General features: G+C 45.6%; 1 protein-coding gene across 2 annotated transcripts; it reads right to left on the minus strand.

Annotated features, from left to right (window-relative positions):
• Positions 1-1,704: 1,704 nt before the first annotated feature.
• POPDC2 (popeye domain cAMP effector 2) lies at positions 1,705-17,756 on the minus strand. Of its 2 annotated transcripts, XM_004436539.3 has the most exons (4): positions 16,385-17,756; positions 12,387-12,495; positions 7,246-7,654; positions 1,705-2,142 (listed from the first exon to the last, which is right to left on the minus strand). In XM_004436539.3, exons 1-4 carry the CDS (start codon positions 16,873-16,875, stop codon positions 2,057-2,059), a joined length of 1,095 nt encoding a protein of 364 aa, XP_004436596.2. In that variant the 5' UTR covers positions 16,876-17,756; the 3' UTR covers positions 1,705-2,056. The 2 variants fall into 2 exon arrangements, with proteins under 2 accessions (XP_004436596.2, XP_004436594.2); XM_004436537.3 differs by lacking the exon at positions 1,705-2,142 and having other exon boundaries at positions 7,075-7,654.
• Positions 17,757-21,600: the final 3,844 nt, after the last annotated feature.

Consider the following 21,600-nt stretch of genomic DNA (forward strand, 5'->3'; position numbering starts at 1 on the left):
ATAACCAAGTGGTATTGTCAATTGATAGAAAAATAGCCTAATGGAACAGAATAGAAGATCCCAAAACAGACCTACAGATATATGGACATTTGGTTTATGACAAAGGGGACACTGAACACTAGCGGGGATAGGATAATCATCTCAATAAGTAGTGCTCAGTCTATTGGATATCCACTGGAAAATAAATTTGATCCATACTTCATACTACACACAAAAATCAAATCCAGGTTGATCGTAGATCTGACTGAAATGTAAAACAACAAAACCTCTAGAAGAGAACAGAAGAATATCTTCAGGGGAGGAAAAGATTTCTTAAACATGGCACAGAAAGCACTAATGATAGAGGAAAAGATTGATAAATTACTACATTGAAATTAAGAACTTATGTTCATCAAAAGACATCATTTGGAGAAAAGAAGAAGAGTCACAAAGTGGGAGAATATACTTGAATATATATAAGCAACAAAGGACTTTTAACTTGCATATTTAAAGAATTCCTTTAAGTCAATAAGCAAAAGCATACAAACAAATAGAGAAGCGGACAAGAACTTGAATAGACACTTCACAATAGAGGGTATCTATATGGCTAATAAAAACATGAAAAAAAAGTACTCAACCTTATTATTCATCACGGAAATGAAAATTAAAACCACAATGATATGCTGCTACATACGCCCAAATTTCTAAAATGAAAAAAAAAAAAAAGACAATACCAACCATTGGGGAGGATTAGAAGCAGCTAGAAGTCTCATACACTGCTAGTGGGAATTTTAATTGGTACAGTCACTTAGGGAAACTGTTAAGCTGTATTTACTATACTTGAACATATACATACCCGATGCCTGAGTAATTCCAGGCCTAGGTATATACCCAAGAAATGTATATACGTGTGTGTGTGTGTATACCAAAACATATGTTCAAGACTGCACTATTCATAGTTGCACTATTCATACCAGCACTATTCATAGTTGCCCCAAGCTAGAAACTACCCAAACACCCATCAGTAGAAGGGATAAATAAATTCTGGTATCTTCTTACAACAGAGTACTATACAGTCACAAAAATGAACAAACTACTGTGAGAGAGAGAGAGATGCTTAAGGATGCCCAGCTGTTCCAGCCCTCAGCTGTTTGAGCCTTCCCAGACTAGGCCCCAAACACAAGAGAGGAAGCCTCTGAGATGATTCCAGCCCTAGCCACTATCCGAACACAGCAGCATGAGAAACACTGAGGACAGCCTAGCTGAGCCCAGGCAAGCCCCACATTCACGAGCAATTGTTGTGACTATTTGAAGTCACTGTTTTAGAGATGAATGTTACACAGCAATAGATCATCAGAATATATGTTGAAGTACTTAGGGAAAAAATGAAATAGAATATGTTAAATTTATAAATCCACTTTAAAATGATTAAGGAAAATTAATTAAGTTTGTAAAATCCCTCTGAAAACTATTGTTTAATACGAGGGTCATAAATAGAACAAGAGATTTGTAAGTTGAACTTAAAAGCTTAAGGGAAAACTAGGTTTTTACATGTCTACTTCCATAAATTGAAACTTAATTGAAAAAAAAACAAAACCTGAAATCATCTTGGCCAGCTGACTTCATTGATCCTCTCAGTTGAAAGAAACAACACAAGGAGAGGAAATGAGTCATTTATTGAGTGCTTCCAGGTGCCCCACCACCACCCGCCCCACTACCCAGTGCTTTACCTCAATCAACTCGTTGACTCCTCACAACAACCCTGTGAGGTGGGTTTTCTAGTCCCCGCTTTACAGGAGAGGCTCAGAGAGGCTGTGGAACTTGCCCAAGATTCTGCAGTTAGTGAAGGATGGAGTCGGTGCTTTTGCACATTTGGATGCCCTCTCCTGGAAGGAAGGCTGGTGAAGGTGAATTTCTAAAAGTCACTCAGGGCCCTCGGTGTGGCTGCAGTGCTGGCATCTTCTGTGTCTGCTCTGGCCGTGCCTGTGAGCCTTCCAGTGGGTGAGAAGAGGGGTGTGCATACAAGTGACCTTCCTGTGAAGATTAATGTGACCAGAAAAGGATGGCCCATTGATCCTTAAAGTTCAGGTGTGTGGATTGGAGCCAAGGGGGCCTGTCCCCTGGACATGACTTGAGAGTAGCTTTGGAGAGGAGTTCTAGAAGCTGTGGAAAGAAAAAGAGGAAGGATTTGAGCACTATGGCTCCAGATAGCTTGCCTGACTTCACAGGATTCTTTTCCATTTTTTTTCCTCCACCAATTCCCAATGTTTTAAGTGTACCCGACGCATGACATGATAGGGGCAGTTATATCTTTGAATCATTTCATTCTAGAATATTAGGACGAGGCAGCTTTGAAGTTATATAGTCCAATCCTCTCATTTTTTAGGTAAAGAGACTGAGATCAACTTCTGTTGCTTCCTATGGAGAATGTGTAGAACTCTACTTCCTATTTAACACTATCGAATAAGTTTTTAAAAAATTTGTATAGAAAAATGGTGAGTTTTATAAGACCCCTGTCTTTTATTTTTACAGACAGGGGTGGGTAAATGAGGCCTGTAAACCAGCAGCAGAAGTGGGCAGGGGTTGCAGGCTGCTGTGGTCCAGCAGGCAGACAGGGAACTGCTGCCTCTAAGTCACCAGACTGAACCTGGAGCCTTGGCAGGTAGAGGGGTGCTGCCATCTAGACACTCAGAGCCTGAGACCTCGGGCAGCTCCTGCCATGCCACCTTCAAGGGCAAGTTTTCTGCCCCACGAGTCTTTCCAGTGGTTCTGTGAGAAATGTGCTGTTTCACAACAGTGACAGCTACCAAAGCACCTCACAGCCACTTCAGAAGGAGAGAGCATGAATACAGGGTGATGGTGATCGGTCTGCACTGAGCGAATGAAGGAAAACAGATGACGGTCTGGCCACCGCTTAGTTACACTCGGCCTGAGTAGCCAGCGTGTGTTTTGTTTGGGTTTCTAGCTTTCCGCTGTTCCTTTTGTTGTCTGGGGGTCTGCCAGTTGCCACCTTCCCTGGAAAGCCAGACTAGGGGAAATAAGAGGGGAAATCAGGTATCTCTGACAGAGAGAGACAAAGAGAGAGAAGGAGATTGCCGAACAATTCTACACACAACAGAATTTTAAAATACCTTAGACATTAAATTAGTGCTTTACAGCTTACAAACTGCCTTTATATACTTTCCCTCAGTTACTCCTCACAGCAACCTGGTAAGACAGACAGAGCCTACCTGTCTATCTATTAGTAGATATTAGTTCTCTATTAGACTATTAGTCCTGTTCTGCAGATGAGGAACTGCTCTTGATGGTGGTTAAATGGAAAGCCTGGGATCAGATCTTAGAATCATAGCATCAGAGTTAGAAGTTACCTTAACAGCAATAATCTAAGGCATCCTTCTCTCAGAGCCTGAACCACCTTATAAAATCTCGGAGGAGATTTCTTCGGGTCCGTGCTTGAACTCGTCTAGGGACGAGTAACTCCCTACTCTGTGAGGCTGAGTTGGTCCTTGGCCTTTGGTACCGTGTCATGGTGCTGCGCTCCTCCTTGACCACAATTAGCCTCCTTGCTGCAACCTGTTTCTCATTTATTTGTTTATTTAAATAATAGAAAGGAAACAATACATAGTTTTTACTTTCAAACCATAGAGTCTCCAGAATAACTTAAAAACAATCAAAATTGGTCAAATTTCAGACAGCTTTCAATTAATTTGTGATAATGGACTCATTATCTTACTTAACTGACCACTTCAGAGTTGCATTCATCAAGCATCTCCTATAAGTAAGACATCAAATGGAACATTGTGAAGAGTGTCCATAGAATTAAATGGAAAATTCTACTGAAGGTGGGTTAATGCGGGGTAGGACCCTGCATGACTACATTACCCAGCAGCACTGCTTTGCCTGTTAAAAGAAGTAGCACCCATTTGCTTTTCAACCCTGGGCACCACCAGACTACAAAATGTACCGTCTTCAAAAAAGCGGTCCAGTGGAAGCTCTATTTTTAGTTGGTCTTCAGTCGGATTGTGTGAGGGATAAGCTCTGGTGTCAGTGTGATGAAGCTCCGTCACTCTCGACGATGCAGAATTCAGCCAGTGCCATACCTCTTATGTAAGTGCTGTGCTGGGATGAATAGCAATGAGCTTACGGTTTGGGTAACTGAAGAGCCAGGGGATAGATGGTGGATTGTGCCCAACTTTATAAAGGAAACGATAGTAACTTGCTACCAATCACAAGGGACCATGCTTATTCATTACAGTAATGACCCTGGAAGGAGTTTGATGGCAAATAAGTCCAACCAAACATCCAAAACCACAATTCCAGAAAAGGATCTCTGATTTAAATTATTTCATTATCACAGACTAAATTGAAAGCCATCTGAAATTTGGCCAATTTGATTATGTTTTCAAGTTGTTCTGAAAACTCTGTGGTTTGGAAGTAAACAACATGTTTTTTCCTTTCTATTACTTAAACAAACATTTAAAAACCTATTCTCAGGCCAGCCCAGTGGCATAGTGGTTAGGTTTGTGCACTCTGCTTTGGTGGGCCTGGGTTCGTGGGTTCAAATCCCAGGTGCAGACTGATGTACTGCTCATCAAGCTGTGCTGTGGCGGCATCCCACATACAAAAATAGAGGAAGATGGGCACAGATGTTAGCTCAGAGCCAGTCTTCCCCAGCAAAAAGAGGAGGATTGGCAACAGATGTTAGCTCAGGGCCAATCTCCTCACCAAAAAAAACAAAAATAAAAACAAAAAACCTATTCTCTTTATATTGCAAACATGAGTACTTTAGAAAGTGAGTTATATTAGCAGTTTTCTCATCTTGAGCTTCAGAAACGGCTGAATTTGAAAAGGGGCATTTCATCTGACAGTATTAAGGGTAGAGGACCTTGGAGACTGAGTCGTGACCTCCTTTCAGATAGAATATCTGCATTGTCATCACATACCAGGCGATAGACTCTTCACAGGTACAGAATGGAGAACTTCTAATCAAGCAGGACCCACCACCCAGCAGGGAGGATGACAGTCCCCAGTCACAAGAGCAATTATGAAACATAGCAGAGACTTCTCGCTGAAAGACACTCGGATGTCTGGGGGCTTGTGTCCATTATACTGCTGACTGACTGCTTCCCTTTTCCTCCTCTGAACCACTCATCCTTTGCCTTCTCACATCAACCCAATAGGGCCTTCCGGGCCAGCTGGTCCAAAACACTCATATGAAGAAAGTGAGGTCTGCTGAGGTTGTGTGGTTTACAAAAAATAGAGGGCCAGACATGGAAGCCAGGACTTCGGGCTCCTGGCCCAGGTCTCTTTCTTATGTGCCATGCTGCCTGCCCCCTAATGTTTGGGAAAACTCATGCATGAAATGTGTAGCCACCTAAAGTGGGGAATTTTCACACCTTCACTTGAATGGTTTTCTTTCCAGGCAGAGGGAGAGGTACTGATCTTGGAAGTATTAAAAGCCAGGATTAAAAGCTAAGATGGGGGTACAGGGTAGTTTATGGGGAAGGATAGATAGAGCAAGGCAGGAAAGGGAAGGTGATACAGAGATAAACGTGTGAACAATACAATGGGGACAATGTAGAGGACAAATATGGAGAGGGGAAATTAACTGACAAGAAAAAGAAAAGGGCATTTTTCTTTTGAAGAGCAGCAAACTTAGGCAACCAAGGACTGAGCAGAAGCCAGAAAGAGAGAAAGAAGAAGAGAAGAAATAGAACCAGGAAAAGGGAAGAAAATGAGGAAAACATGAAAAAACTGAGAGCTGCTGTAGACTAAGAGCATGTACAGGTGGGTAGGCGTGTAAGACGAAGAGAGGGATCCACAGGACATAATCCACATGCACGGGGAGGCGGGGGATGGACGAGGAGGGAGGTGGATAGCAGCACAGCGGGAAGGGGCGATGAGAGTGAACAATGCAAAGGGAGCAAATCAACAAAGCGGTCCTGGGTGCTCCACTGATCCTTGGAATTACCCCAGAATCAGCTCAACTGTGGTTCTGGGGACACTGGTACCACAGGAGATGATAAATTCCATACCTATAAAACCAAATCTCTACCCTCTTATCATTCACCTCTTTTGCCTCTTTCATCATTTATATAACTTGCTTTTCAAAATATACAAACGTTCACTTATTCATTTCGTGTACCCTGGAAACCTTCCTCACTGGGCTAGTTTCTTGGGAAATTTGTCAGTGCTTCCCAAGAACAATGGGTCTCTTAAGGCACCCACCCACACACACACCTGGAAATGCCTTCCAAATTGGGAACAGTAGGATTTTCCTCAGGAAAAGCCAGGCCTCAACCATGGGTGGGTGGAGTCCCAGAGGAAAATGTCACAGCATTGTGAGAGCAGCCAGGGGGAACATGAAAGCCATTTCCCAGAACTGCTGAGGACAGCCTTTCTTGTACACTCTGCTGAGCTGTGAGGGAAATCCTACGTGTACGTTAGGATTTCGTATCTCCCCCAGATTTGAGCCCACTCCATCTCACACAGGTGTGGTTTGCAGGGCAAGCCAGGCTGCTGCGTACCCATCCGATCGTAGTAACATTCAGTCAGAGCAGCATCCATCCTCTGCCTGAGCGACCCATACGCTCTCCGCTGGGTGAGAGGAGAACAGGGTGGGGACGTTTTCCTCCCGGGGTTATTAGTTTGTATCACAAGCCTCTTTGAAATATGTGATTTTAGCAGAGATATCTGCCCAATCCAGGCTAATAAGCACTGCGTTCCAGGGCTGACTGTATCCAGGAAGAACCAATAGGAATTAGAACCAGGCCAGCTTTTCCCCCCTTTAAAACGCATGCCACAAATAAAATCCTCTTTAGCCCTAGCTGTGGCCTTAGGTATTAGCGAAACCTTGCAAACAATTTAGCAACCTATCTGCTTGCTCACAATGTCAACTAACCCACTTTCCAAAATGCAATCACACTTAATAAGAAATGAGTTAAAAAATCCCCTCACGCCTAGCTTGCACCTGGAGTGAGTTGCTATCTGCAAGGTTGGGTTAACGCCACTTTCTGGGAGTCCACTGAGAGGAGAGATGCCATGAAATGGTTTTTTGCCCTTACAAGCCGAGTTAAGGCCAGCTGTTGGCAGGAAGGTGTGGCAGCTGCCTTCTGAGTACTTACACAGGATCCTGAGCCCGGTGGCTGTGCCCATGTTAATTCTTCCCTCACCTCATGTACTCCCCATCACTCCTATAATCCATGAACGATTCTGATCCTGACACTTCCTCAAAATCCTCCAGCACCAGACTGGTGGAGTCCTCACCCAGGACGCCGCTGTCAGACCTGGACATCCTGGCCCGGGAAGGAGGTGCCGGAGGGTTGGTGGCAGCTGGAGAGGGAGAGCAAGGGGGCGTTTGCTGGACAGATGTGGGCGTGGCCCGAGGAGAGGACGTGGCTGGCTCACGGACATCCTCATCATCCTTCTCGGACTCTGTCCCTGTATCTGGGGCAGCCGGCCCCAGGACGTGGTAGAGGCTGGGGAGACGGATGTCGAAGCGCAGCCCAAACTTAGCAAAGAGCTTGTCATTGAGAGCGTAGAGTTTCTCCGAGATGTCATAGCCCAGCAGGGCCGAGAAGAGGCGGGAGATGTATCGCTCTTTGGCCAGAAGAAGGTGGAGACTTTTCCGGGGCCAGGAAATATAGCTACACGCTGTCTCGGCAGTCAGAGTGACCTGAGAGGGGTCAGGAGCAGAGAGTGAAGGTTTAAACTAGAAAACGTGTCCATGCTTAGCACACAGAAACATCTAGTTACTTGGCAAATGGCAGCACTTTTACTGAAGAAGCCGTGGGAGCACCTCCATGGCCTTGCCTGGAGGAGGTCCAGTGAATGACTTTTAATCATATGCATTGATGGGGGGCGGATTCAGGCCCATGAGGTTGCTCAGGACTTGGCCACAACAAGTAACCAAACGGATCTGATGACTAAAGTGAGAAAAAGGGCACAGAGGAAGAGGAACTCTTAAGAGCACAACGTCAAAGGGCACCCCACTCTCCAGTTATTCAGTCCTCTAGGAATTTCTGAGCACACACTACGCACCCAGGAGGCAAAGCTGAATTACACTTGCAGGGTCAATGATGTGTGGCCAGCACACAGTGGGCGCTTGATAAATCCTTTTTAAAACAATGGTGAATGGTAAAGCCAGCCAGCATGGAAACATGCTTAGGATAGTAAAGGAAAAGGGTGTGGAATCACATATTTTCAATAACCTGATTGGCCATAATACTTTAAAAGTGAGGCCAGCAGAGTTCATGAGGAAGATTTGTGAACAGAGACGGTGGAAATGATGACAGCAGCTGTTTAGTGAGAGGTGACTGTGTGCCAGGCATTGTGTTAAGTTCTTTATGTGGATCCTCTAATTAAAGGTGGGGTTGACTTTGCAAACATTCTTGATTTATTAGAGATTTTATATAATCCTTCTAATTCCTGCATTGCCTACCAGATCTCCCGCTACTCTCCTCTCCTCTCCCTTCCCCTCTGCCATACCCCTCTTCCATTTTCTTCATTCATTTTGTCCTCTCCTCTTCTCCCCCCCCTCCCCCCATCATCAGCACTGAAGTCAGGACCCTAAATTACCTCATCAAGGCCAGAAGCTGGTTTCAAGTTCCAGCTTTACCCCTTTACCAGCTGTGTGACATCAGACAAATCACTCAATCTCTCCGAGCTTGTTGCCTCATGAGAAAGAATTCTGGAAGTGGTACTCACAATCTGTCCAATACTAACAGTTCAGCAAGTAGTTGTCGCTGTCTGCCACAGCCTGCACTTTACATGTCCTTACTATCGATTCCCAGACAAGGAATCAGAGTACTGATCCCGAAGCGGTGTGTGTAAGAGCTCATCTGGATGTCACAGAGGCCAGGGGCATTCTTCCGAACATGCTGTTACTTCTTCCATCTTAAAATAAATCAAAACGAAAATCCTGTTTTTTCACCTCGCTTTTGGGCTAGCTACCTCTCCATCAATTTGCTCTCCTTTTCAGCCAAACCTCCATGAATAAAGCTGTCTGTACTTGCTGTCTTCCACTCCTCGCACTCTCTCTTACACCAGTTGGCTTTGCCCCGGCAGCCCGCCAGCACTGTTCCTGGTAAGGTCACCAGTGACTCTCCGTTGTGGTGCTCAGCTCCCGTGGTGTTCAGCCCTGTTGATCACTCCCTCGTCTTTGATATGCCTTCTTTCCTTGGCTCCCATGAGGCCATACTCTCCTGTACAATCTCCTGATTGCTCCTTTTCGGCTTCCTTTGCTTCTTCTTTTTCTCTCCAACCTCTAAACACTAGAGTATCCCAGGGTGGGTTGGTTCTTGAACCCCTTCTCTGTCTAAACTCACTCACTTGGTGATCTTGTCCAAGCCTTTGGCTTTAAATATCATCTCTATGCCAACAACTCCCAAATTTACATCTCAAGCTCAGACCACATTCCTTAATTCCAGACTCAAGCATCCAACTGCCTATGCAGCATCTCCATTTCAATGTCCATAGATGACACAAATCTAATATACCCAAAACTGAACTTCCTCTCTTCCCTCCAAACCAAGTCTACTTGCAGCCTTCCTTATCTCAGTTGATAGCAGCTCCATCCTTCCAGTAGCTCAGGCCAAAAGCCTGACGGTCTTCGTTGATCTTCTTTCTCTCATACACTACATCCAATGCAATAGGAAATCCTTTTGTCTCTGTCTAGAAAACATACGCTCTGGCCCTACATGATGTGGCTCCTCATCACCTCTCTGATTTTACATCCTGCTGTTCTCGCCCCTTCCTCTCTTTGTTCTGCCATTCTGGTCCCCTTTCTGGACCTCAAACATGCTAGCCCCTCCCACCCCAGGGCCTTTGCACTGCTCTTCCGTCTGTCTAATATGCTTTTCCCTCAGCTTCACAAAGCTCACACCGTTACCCACCTCAGGTCTTTGCTCAAATGCCACCTGCTCAACAAAGACTTTTGTGACCACCCTATTTAAAATTGCAATTATATCTCCCTTACACTGCACTGTTTTTTTTTCACTAGCTGTTATTATCTTTTAACATATTACATTATTTATTTATGTCTGTGGCTTATTTTTTGTCTCCTGTATTAGAATGTAAGTTGCATGAAGTCAGGGACCTTCATCTGTTCTATTCACTGATATATTCCAAGCACCTTTAACAGTGCCTGGTATACAAAAAGTGCTCAATAAATATTACTGAAGTGAACACATGAATCAGGGGAAGATCACCCATCTTGTATGTTGTAAAACAACTTAATGTCACTTTCTCATGTCCTGTATAAAATCCTTCCCTAAAGGTTTTCAGGAAACCTGCTCAGTGACTGGTTCCCACATACACAGGCACATGCCTGCAATAACGTTTTGAAAAGCTTTTTCTTTAATTCTCACCTCAGAGTTTGGTTGAATGGACTTAACGAGATAACATATGTAAAGAGGTCTTGGGTCCAGTAAAACACGACGCAAACGGGAAAAATACTAATGATTCCTCCCATGCTGTGTTCTTGGTGACTAATGAGAGGGTCGCAGTGCTGAAGAATCAATAAATTCTTATTTAACTGAATTGTTGAGAGGTGTGATGGCATGTTGATTCATTTGTGGTAAACATAGTAAGAATTATGATTCAGGCAGTCACTGTGGATTGCCCTATTAGTCAACAAAGACTATGTAATTGCAAAAGGCAAGGACAGGATGAACTATAACTCAGGACAACACTTGACATTTGCAAAGAGGAAGTGGGCCTTTACACAGCCGATGGCAAATGTGTGGATCTCACTGCTCCCAAAGGAGGTGCACACTAAAAATATAAAGGGAGGAATATGATGGTACCTACGTTCCAGGCTGAGAGGCCGTCTGGGGTTACAGCCCTTCCTTTCGAGCATAAAGTAGGGGAGGACACCCGGCTTATCCACCACCTGTCCCCCGGTGTCAGTGTCAGAAACAGAGCCTGGTCTGGCTGGCTCAGGACCTGACTCAGCCCTCCTGGATGTTCTTATGGCTCCGAGGCAGTTCTCCAAGGAGACTGCTAGGCTGGTTGGAGAGGGTGTGTGTGGTCGGGGAGGAACATGATCAGAGGGGGTCTGTGGTGGGTGGCCCTGGCAGTGGGATCAGAATTGCCTCTCAGGCTCTGTCCTCATAGAGCCAAGAGTCCGGGTGGGGTGGAAGCAGACCCAGCCAGGTGGCACCGCCTGGCATGTGTCTATTCTGGGGTTGGCTCATATGCTAGCTTGAGGGACTCCCTGATAGAAGTAGTAGGAGACACATGGAACCCAGTACTGGCAAGCTATCTAGACTGGGGAGTTCCTATAACGGGGTGTGTGTGTGTAAACTCCATTCTCCTGGTGACCCTCCGATTTTAAAAAAGAACAGAAAGAGTAGAGCCAGGCAACTTGACCTTACCACTTTCTAGCTGAAGACCTTGGGCAAATTACTTGATGTTTCTGAGCCTGTTTCCTCATCTGTTAAATGGGGTAACAATAATAGCCAACCCAGAGGGTTGTTGTGAGAATCAATAAGGCAATATAATACGCAGTGCCTGCCACGTACTAGCCATTCAGTAAGTGAGAACTACAAAGATGGTAACCAAAGTCTGAAGGCTTGGCAGAGAGGAGAGTAGGGCCGAGCAGCCAGCCCCCCCTTGGAGCGGGTATGTGAATGCCCTATGGAGTCCTCTGAGACACCAACTGCCCACTGCCTAGCCAGTTCAGCAAATCTTTATTGAACACCTACTGTGTTCAAGATACTGTCCTTTGGAGCCTGGGGATGGAGAGGAGAAGCCCAGATTTCTACCTCAAAGAGTTCAGTGTGCGTAGGACAGAAAGGAAACCAGATCAGTAGAGCAGAGAGCATCATGTGCACCAGTTAGCGTAAGTAAAAGGAATAGAAAGGGCACAGAGGCAGGAACAATATGCTGTGGGGATGGAAGCTGGTGAGGTCAATCTGGGCAGGCCTGAGAGGAAGTGAGATGCCATGGCCTCAAGTAGATGGGGAAATGCATTTCAGGTCGAAGGGACAGTAGGGGTTAAGGCATGGGCACTGCAAAGCAATGTGGTGTATTTGGGGAAGTACTAGTAGTTCAGCATGGCTGGTAAGAGCAAAAGTGTGAGGGAGGAAGGTGCTGGAGATGTGGCTGGATATCACTAGAGTTCTTCGGTTACTCTCTAAGGAGTGTAGGGTTTTATCTGTGGTCACTGGGGTCTTCTAGAAGAGTTTGAGGCATAGGAGTGACATGGCCTGCCTTTCAGGGTCAGTACCTCTCTACCCCACCCCACCTCCGCCAGGAGCCCAGGCACTCTTTTCACAGAAGGAGAGTGCTCCCACCCCTAGCACCATATTGGCAGTGGGTCAAAGGACAGATGGAAGAGGGGAGAGACGGAGGGGGGATACTGCTGGGTTACAGTGGGACGGTGCTGCCATGGGTCTCCCTATTACCTGGAACACCCCCTCCTCAGAGGGCTGCAGCGATTCCCACTCGGGAGAGTCCATGAACTGGTAAGGAAAGATGTAGTGCAGAAACTGCCCATCCTGGCTCACGCGAACCCTGGCAAAGGGAGAGAAGAGACTGTGTGGGAAAAGGGAAATGGCTCCCCAAACCCTCCTCAAAGTCTAAATTACATACAAAAAAATGGAAAATGATTAGGATCCAGCATGGGCTTTTTCCTCGTTTCCCAGAAGACTCAGAGTCTCAGCTTCAACCTCTCTTCTAAAGTGAGTTATACCAGGAAAGGAAGTGTCTCTATCAGGCCAAGGGCAGACAAAAAGATCTCTAACCGAAACCCTGTCCATTTGGAAGGAGCTATTGTTCCATTTTTTTCTGGAGTTTTATTGGCTAAACAAACATGCATGGAGCACTTCCTGTGTTCCTGGAGGTCTGGAAATGCAGAGATGGGTATGATCTGATCCTTGCCTTAAGGATTTCACAATTTAGTGGAAGTCACAGGTACATAAGTAACAGGCTGCAAGTCAATGTGTGCTGTTGTAAAACAGGAGAATAGAAGAGAGAGATAGATTAGTTCTCTTCGAGTGGCAGACTTCTCAGAGACGACATTTGAGCTGAGTTTTGAAGGGTGAATAGTATATTGAGAAGCAGATCAGGATGGGGATGGATGGAGGGCTGGGAAATCCAGTGTGGCAGTTTGTTGTCCAATATCTGCTTTTTCCCTTCCTCCACAGTTCTGGAGTTCTGGCCGGGCTCATGGCTGTTCAGCTAGACTGCATATTCCCATCCGCCTTGCAGCTAGGTATAGCCATGTGATTAAGTTCTGGCCAATGGGATATTAGCACTCCAAGTCTTGCTCCTAATGAATGCCTAGATATATATGTTGTGCATACAAATTACCAAAGACCATCATCAATTAATAAGCTATTGCCTATTATCTGACAACCTAAAGATGGAAGACAGAAGAGGATATAGGACTCAAACCAAGCCAAGGATATGGTGTCAGCCAATAGTCTCTGATGGCAGAAACACGCTTGCTCCTCCAAGACCAGGTAATATATATACATAGCCAGGCAGAACTTCCCTGAGTAATGAAAGAATACAAGAGAAAATGAAGTGTCATGCTCTCCTGCCTCAGACTCTTCACATATTCTCTTCCATCTTTCTGGGCCTCTTCCCAATCCCCACATTCTCCTCAGATCTCAGCTTGAACATTCCTTCTTCAGGAAGTCTTGTCCGACCTCCCCAGAAAACTTAGATCCACCGGTTACGTGCTCTCATTGCACTTTGCATTTCTCCCTGGAAATATTATGTCTATTATTCACCACTATGTCAAATGTTAATTATTGACTTTCTTGATGGATTGTGAGCTCCATAGTACAAGGGTAATATTTTTCATATTTTAGCACTGGATCCCTAGTCCCTAGCACTCAATAAATATTTTTGGAAGAGGGGAAGGAAGAAAGGAAGGAAGGGAGGGAGAAAGGAAAGAAGGAAAGAAGGATCAAACAAATGAACTCACTTGTGTCACCATAAAAGGGGACCAAAATCTCAAGGAAAAACTTCTCGAATAAAGGAAGAAAGACAAGAGAAGATAGATCAGATCCTCCCACCGTCTCCTCAGGCAAGGAATCTGGCCACTTAAGCCAGCCACCAAGGAGTGACAACATTTTAGAGTGTGAATAACATCTAATGAGCCTGCATGGCTCCCTAAAACCACTTAAATTGGTGTCCTGTGTCCTTTATCATCTGAGTCTCTTCTTCCTTCCTGATCTCCTGGACGACAGGTAATTTCCTCCTACGTGAATAGCTTAGACATCCAGTTGCCTGCTTAGGAGGCTGTGCCTGTAGGAGTTTGTGCTTTGAATTTTATATACGAGAAACTCTCAAACAGTTAAGCACAGCTTAAGAGGGTGATAAACTTTGAGGAAGTCACTTCGTCTTTCTGAGTCTTGAAAAGGACTGATTGACTTTATTAAAATAAAAAAGAATGTCTGAGGTTTCAGCAAAGGGCTCCAGGTGAGAGTCTGCATGTGAGACAGGGAGGTCTGCACAAGAAGCCCCCACTTCCTAGCATGGAGTTCTTGTCCGCTGCTTCGAGGTGTTTGGGACCTCACTGTAATGAGCCAAGGGTACAATGATTCTCCTTTAAAACTGGAGCCTGGTCATAGTCTAGAAGTATCTTCCCCCAGCTCCAATTTAGCAAAGTTGAGACAGGATGACATTGAAAGATAACAAAACAAAACTCTTACTCCAAGCCTTGAAAAGTAGGAAAAAAAATCAAAATTGTCTAATTTCTGACTTGGGTTTTTGATGCTAAGTATACTAGGAAAAGCCACACTGAGGAGCCAAGCCCCCTTCTCCCCTTCACAGAAAAGTGGTCTTATACAAGTTCATGGTAAATCCATCATATAAAAGATACCTGAGCCATACAATAATCATAATATCCTTCCACAAACGAGCACCATACAGGCAGAGTGGGTGTTTCTCCCACCAGTCTTAACTCCCTCCTTTGAAGAGAGGAGCCAGGAGGAGCAAAAAACCTCACGGATCTCATGAATAAGCATATTTCCTAAGTTGTGTTTCTTTTAAGCATGGAACTGTAGGTGGCAAACATTTTGGCAACAGTCATAATGTTTTTGTATTCACACGTATTTGTTTACAAATAATTGCATTTGTTTATACTTTGATTCACTCATAAATGAAATGAAATGTCTCCCCAGAAAACCTCATAGCTCATTCAACCCAGGACCTCTGAGCCAAATAAAATCAAAAAATGTCTACACAACACTTTCGATTCTATAAATTAATACAGAAATGTATAGGATTACTAGAAGTAGTTGTTATGGTACCATCATCATCATCCTCAAATTCTTTTTTTTTCCTCACCGTGTGGTTGGCAGTCTTATCTGGTTTCTTTTTTTTTCCTTGGCCTCAGAGCCTTCTGATTACTATCTGATCTTTTCTACCATATTCTCCTGGTCTCAAGAAAGCAGGGGAGGAAATGAAGGACAAAGCTTTTGAAATACTCTGCTTGCTTTCCACAGAGCCAGACCAAGCATCCCAGGTTATCTCACATACAAGTCCCACTAAGGCAATATTTCCAAGAACCACAACTGCCTACCAAACGTGCAGCACAGAGCCCCATGGTATTTGTTCAGAAGACATCAGCCAATGGCCAAGGCTCACGTGCAGGCTGATTGGGCGTACACTAACCCTGACTAAGACCATTTCTGCTAATGTCTGACTGTCAGCCTTCTTAAGAGGAGCCAGCCAGGTGTCTCCAGCAAATCCTCAACTAAACATGTCTGGGCAACATTACTCTTCCCTCACTGTCTGGCCCTCAGATTTACAGTACTTGACTTCTTGGTCTGTAAGGATCTCAATAGAACAACTGGAAATGGAAAAGTGGACAAGGGGTATTCCCTTTCCATACCTGGGTGTATACAGAATGGCTTTACCTTGGAGTCTGTACAGGACACCCCCAACACACCTGGGCCTGTTTCATTGATGCCCTGGCCGGGAACAGGGGTTACAGGAAACCCTCCCCGTTTTGGTGCTGTTCCCTGCACGTAGTCGGCACTTAGCAAATGTTGAATGCATATGGAAGGAACAAATTAATCTTCTTGAAATGTTCGGTTTCTCTAAGCTTACAGAGATTTTGCTGCAGCTTAGGCATGACACACTGGTGTGTGTGTTTGTGTGTGGTCATTTCAGACCCATGCTTGAGAAACACTCACCCCACAACTCCCAGTGGCAAGCGTACACACAAACCTTCCTGCCAACCAAGAAGATGTCTCATGATCTAATTTCCTCTTGGAAATGCTAAGAAAGGGGAAGCAAACCCATGCTTAGAAAAATCTATTTTGGTTCGTTTGACTTGCCACATCCTTCCCTCAATGGAAGGGAACACGAAATGGAAAGGGATACAGTGGGAAAGGAGAAGCGTGGGCAAGGGGAAGAAACCTGGGGCGGTGACAGAAGAGCTTACCGGCCGGAGAGCAGCAGGGACAGACGGTTGATGGGGGTCTCGCCCTCCACAGCATAGGTCTGGTCAGTGGCCAGAGTTAAGACCCGCTCCTCGCAGCAGTGGACAATCTCCTTGTAGGTCTGCAGGGGCACCTGCAGGGGCAGGCACAGTGTCTTGTAGAGGAGATGGAACTCCTCAGGGAGGGTGTCCCCGCGCAGGCGGTACACCAGGAGTGCCAGCTGGAGCGCGCAGGCCGCTGTCGTCAGGAAGCTCCAGAGGACGACGTCCAGGCCGCAGGCGTGGAACCAGCCCCACAGCATGCAGCACAGGTAGCCCGTGCCCAGGAAGCCAAAGAGGTAGAAGCATCCGTACACCCCGCTGCCCCCCATGAAGCCCAGGAGCAGGAAGCAGTTGGCCAGGTGGTAGAGAGCCCCTTCCAGGTCCTGCCTCCAGCCGCTGCACACCGGCCCCTGCCAGAGGAGCTGGCCCCCCGCGCTGCTGTTGGCGCTCATCTCAGGGCGTCTCAAAGCCTTGCGGGGCTCTAAGACTACCCCCACATAGGAAACTCAGAAAATGGATTAATCTGTCCTCCCAGATGTCTTCTCACCTCCGGCTTCTCATCACCAATTCCACCTTTCCTGGAAGGAATGTTTCCAGTAGCCTCGGGAATGAATGGCAGAACATAGCACACTTCATGGAGAATTTAAAAACTGTTTTTCCGTCTCTCTCTCCCTCAGCAAGGCTCTGGCCCTCTCCGCAGAGCTTTGGCGAGCTTCCTTGGCTCCGGGTTTCTTAGGACAGGCTTCACATTTGGCTTTTAGCAGAAAACCTAGATTGCTGCGAGGAAAAGATAGGACTATGGGCCTGAAAACTTCAGCAGTGAGGGATAAAGTGGCCACATCCTGCTCTCTGTTGTCCCCAAACAGAATGAGGAGAGCCCAGCACGGGAGGCACACTTGTGTTCCATTTGGAATGCGTCTCTCTTGGCACCGGAAGAAAGGGTGACCCCAGATGGATACCATGTTTGGAATTGGAATCCAAGAGGTACTGGCAGTGAGAAAAAACAGGCCAGGCACAGAGGCAGGCTGGCAGAGCACTTAACATACCTCCCCAGAGGACAAGATAAGACTCTGGGGCAAAGGTAGGGGGGGCGACAGACGACAATGGAAAAGTGAGCACAGAATTTACCACAACACCTCAGGCAGGACTCTGTCCAGAGCTCCCTGTGGGGAGGGCTAGGGGCTCTCCTGAGGTAGGACACATAAAAGGAGGAAAGTATGGGACTATTATCTGAAAAAATCCTTACAGTGAGAACTGGAAAATCCCTTGAAGGCCTTTGTTAAGTCACATTGTAAATATCACTCGGGATTTGACATCCATTAAACAAAAATAGCTATGCAAAGCAGCTTTTTCAATTCTAAGCTGACTTTCCCCTGCATATATCTGGATCTAGTAATAGTTCATACAATGGTAATACATTGCTCAGACCATCACCCTACCCACCCCACTATTTGCAAATCATAATAACTACCACCTATTAAACACTTACAAAGTGCCAGACCTAGATTAGGCACTTCACACACTTATTATTTAGACATCACAAAAACCTTCCAAATAAATATTATCCTCCTCCTAGATATGAGAAAAAAATGAGGCTCAGAGAGGTAACAAGTTTCCTCAGGTCACAAGTGGCAGAGCCAGGATTTGAACCCACGTCTCTCAGACTTACTGCTGTGTCCCAAGTAGTTTGCACGGTAAGTGGAAATACAGATCCATGACTCCCCCCCTCCCCAGGAATTCTGATGACGTTCAAGGAACTTCTGGGTGAACTTGGGATCTACTTTGGGTCACTAAGAAATAAATCTGGAATATGCAAACATTAAACTAAGAAATGTCTCTCTGGCTTCCAAATGACTCCTTGGTTTTTTTCCTTGCTGCTGGTTAACACTTACTACCATCCCTCCTACTGCCCCTGAGGTACAGGGAAAGCACCCAGTAACCTTCCAGAACTAATGAAGTGCTCAACCCATAGGGACTTTTATTATACTTCTAAAATCTAGCTAAAATTAGAGAGAAATTAGAAATCATCAAATATGCCAAGGAGTAGAAGTTTTCAATTCAACAAATATTTATTGAGTGTCTACTATGAGCCAAGCACCTAGAGAATCAAAGATTCACAAGAGAAGCTTTCCCTCTATCAAGGGAAGGATACCTCAAAAAACAATGGCAATTCAGTGTGTGAAGCATGATAACTGAGCTACAGTTAGAGAGGCGGCAGCCTAGACGCAGGTGTGGCACAGAGGAAGGGAGACTGAGAGCCAACATTTGAGTTGAGGTGTAGGGGTTGGATTAACCAGGTAGCTAGAGGGAGAAGAGAATTTGTAGTGGTGGGGACAGCAGAAGCAGAGGCACAGAAGTGTGAAAATGTAGGGCATGTTGACGGAAGCCAGTTTTTCAAATGTAATTAAAATCTGCCCGATAAACGTGCATCTCGTTCTCTCCTTTCTAAAGTTGAAGGGGGAGAAAATCCATGGTAAAGGAAAAGAGCTAGCCAGTGGCTGGAGAAGGAAAGGCCTCAGTGCCTCCTCCCAGCAATGGTTCGGATCTGTGATGTCATTTGAGCAGTGGAGTCTGGGGATTTCCATATGCTGCTTTTCTGTCACCTGCCTGCCTCCCAACCAACCCACCCCCCTTAGCAAGCAGCAGCTGCTCATCCTTCCACCTTAGTCATGCGCCCCCTGCGCTGCCAGGGTAGCTGTCCCTGCCAGCTGTGTGCAAGGAAATCAGAAGCACAGGAACAGAGAAGCAACCTAGGCTCTGCCCAAGATAGAATTTCAAAGCAGGTCATCTTTCTCAGCAAGACTGGCTAATGGGCTGGCCCTGGCCCTTTAAAGAGACAGGCAGATCCACTGACTACTGTTCTTAGCCTGCCTTCCTTGTCAATCCACACACGTGCACATCTGAGCAGAGGGGACTAACATGTATCAAGCAGTTATTTTATTGTTTTGTGAGGAAGACTGGCCCTGAGCTAACATCTGCCAATCCTCCTCTTTTTGCTGAGGAAGACTGGCCCTGGGCTAACATCCATGCCCATCTTCCTCCACTTGATATGGGACGCCACCACAGCATGGCTTCACAAGTGGTGTGTCGGTGCACGCCCGGGATCCGAACAGGCGAACCCCGGGCCACCGCAGCAGAGTGCACGCACTCAACCACTTGTGCCACCGGGCCAGCCCCAAGCAGTTATTCTTTCCTCGTGTCATCCCATGATAACTTTTTTTTCATGGAAGAAAACAGGCTCAGAGAGGTTAAGGAACTTGCCCAAGGTCACAGAGATAGTATGTGAATAAGGACTGAAGTCTAGGTCACTGTGACTCTAAATCATATGTTCTCTGTGCTGTTCCACCTTGCTGGGTACTTTTGTGAGTTTATATGTATCCATATACAAGCTCATTTATTGCTACAGGGCATTTGAACACGCTGCTGGGGTGGCATCATGGGTGCACAAACCCACATGCTGCCTGCAGTGACAGTCACATCGATGCCTGTAGGATAGGACCTATGATGGGAACACAACAATGGAAAGTTGTATCTTGTTTTTAAATCCAGATCTGATAGAAGAGGAAAGAAAAATTTGCATGTCAAAATGGTATGTTCTTATAAGGAAACCCACAAACAAGCAGGCAGAAGCACAGTAGAAAATTTTGGGGCTAGAATAAAAGGAAAGAAACAGAAGTCACATCATTTGTTGAGTCGATTCAATCCAATAAGCATTTATTTAGGGCAAAGAATGTGCACCAGGAACAGACGATATAAAGAAGATCAAGACAACTACCACCTTCAAGGAACTTTTGGTCTAGTGAGGGAGACTGACCCGGAGATAACTGCCACCCAATAAAATAAGGATACTCGGGGTTCCAAGGACACACTGCTGGGGGAGCAAGAATCGAGGAAAAACATCACAGGGAAGGTGACATTTAAGCTAGTCTAAAAAGATGACTAGGTGCTCCCCAGCTAGGGGAGGGCATTCCAGGAAGGGAGAACAAAATGTGAAGTCAAGTCCAGAAGTAAAACAAACATACACGGCATATTCTGGTAACTGAGAACAGCTTGTTGTAGGTGAATCAAAGGGAGCGGCGGGCCACGAGCCAGGCTGGGGCCAGATCATGAAGTCAGCTGGCTACCAGTGCCTCTCCAAGTGTAGTCATGAACCGCGGCTTGTCCGCACACTGTTACGGTCCATGATGAGACAAGGGCAGATATGGAGAGTACTTAGACATTTTTACAGCAATTTGAAAGAGAAACTTATGGCCTTTGAATTTAATAAAAACTTTCAGCTTGTTTAGTGTTCTTTTTTTAGTCTATTTTTTTTTATTTCATTTTCCCAGTACTGGTTCTTCACCACATATAGTTTGAGAAACACTGGGCTTGAGATGAATGCTTTCCTAATGTAGATACTAAAATGGAATGGAGGCGTAATTTTCAGCTTTGGACACACACGGCCAAGCTGATCTTAGGCAGACCTGCTGGTTGCCTATCCTAGAGCCTTGCTCCTTCGTTTATGGAACTGTGATTTCTCTTGGGCCACGTTAAAGAAGGTGGGCTTCTCCCCCAGTTGCCAGGGCCTGAATTAATACTAGTCAAAGCCAAGCATAATATCCTTTTTTTTTTTTTTTTTTTGCTGAGGAAGATTAGCCCTGAGCTAACAGCTGTGCCCATCTCCCCCTATTTTGTATGTGGGATGCCGCCACAGCATGGCTTGACGAGCGGTGTGTAGGTCCGCACCAGGGATCCAAACCTGTGAATCCCAGGCTGCCGAAGTGGAGCACGTGAACATAACCACTACGCCACCAGGCCTGCCCCATTCTCCTCAATGGTAATGGGTTTAAGTGCAGTCATGTGACAAACGAGATATAAGAGGAAGTGTGGGAGGGAGCTTCTGGGAAAAGCATCCCCCCTGGAAGAGACAGTATAAGAGGCCTGCTCCCTTTCATCCTGGCTTGAATACAGTTGTGTGATGATGTAATGCTTGAAGTTACCAGAGCCATGAGATAGGATATGCCTAAGGAGGGGAAAGATAAAGAGCAGAAAAACAGAACAAGCCTCGGTTCTTCAAAGTATTACGGAGCCATTGTCTCAAATCTGAAACTTTCAACCTCCAGACTTCACGACAGGAGATAAACTACATTTACTGCTTAAGCCACTGGGTATTCTGATACTTGCAGTTAAATACATCC

The sequence above is a fragment of the Ceratotherium simum genome, chromosome 15, assembly GCF_057802395.1.
Source record: "Ceratotherium simum simum isolate JZ-2026a chromosome 15, ASM5780239v1, whole genome shotgun sequence".
In the NCBI taxonomy this organism is placed as follows: Eukaryota; Metazoa; Chordata; class Mammalia; order Perissodactyla; family Rhinocerotidae; genus Ceratotherium; species Ceratotherium simum.

Coding starts and splice junctions, on each gene's coding strand:
- POPDC2 (XM_004436537.3), bottom strand. CDS start 16,875: ATGAGCGCCAACAGCAGCGCGGGGGGCCAGCTCCTCTGGCAGGGGCCG. Junction 12,496..16,384: donor TCCCTGCTGCTCTCCGGCCG/GTAAGCTCTTCT, acceptor TCCCTTTGCCAG/GGTTCGCGTGAGCCAGGATG. Junction 7,655..12,386: donor CTGAGGAGGGGGTGTTCCAG/GTAATAGGGAGA, acceptor GACCCCTCTCAG/GTCACTCTGACTGCCGAGAC.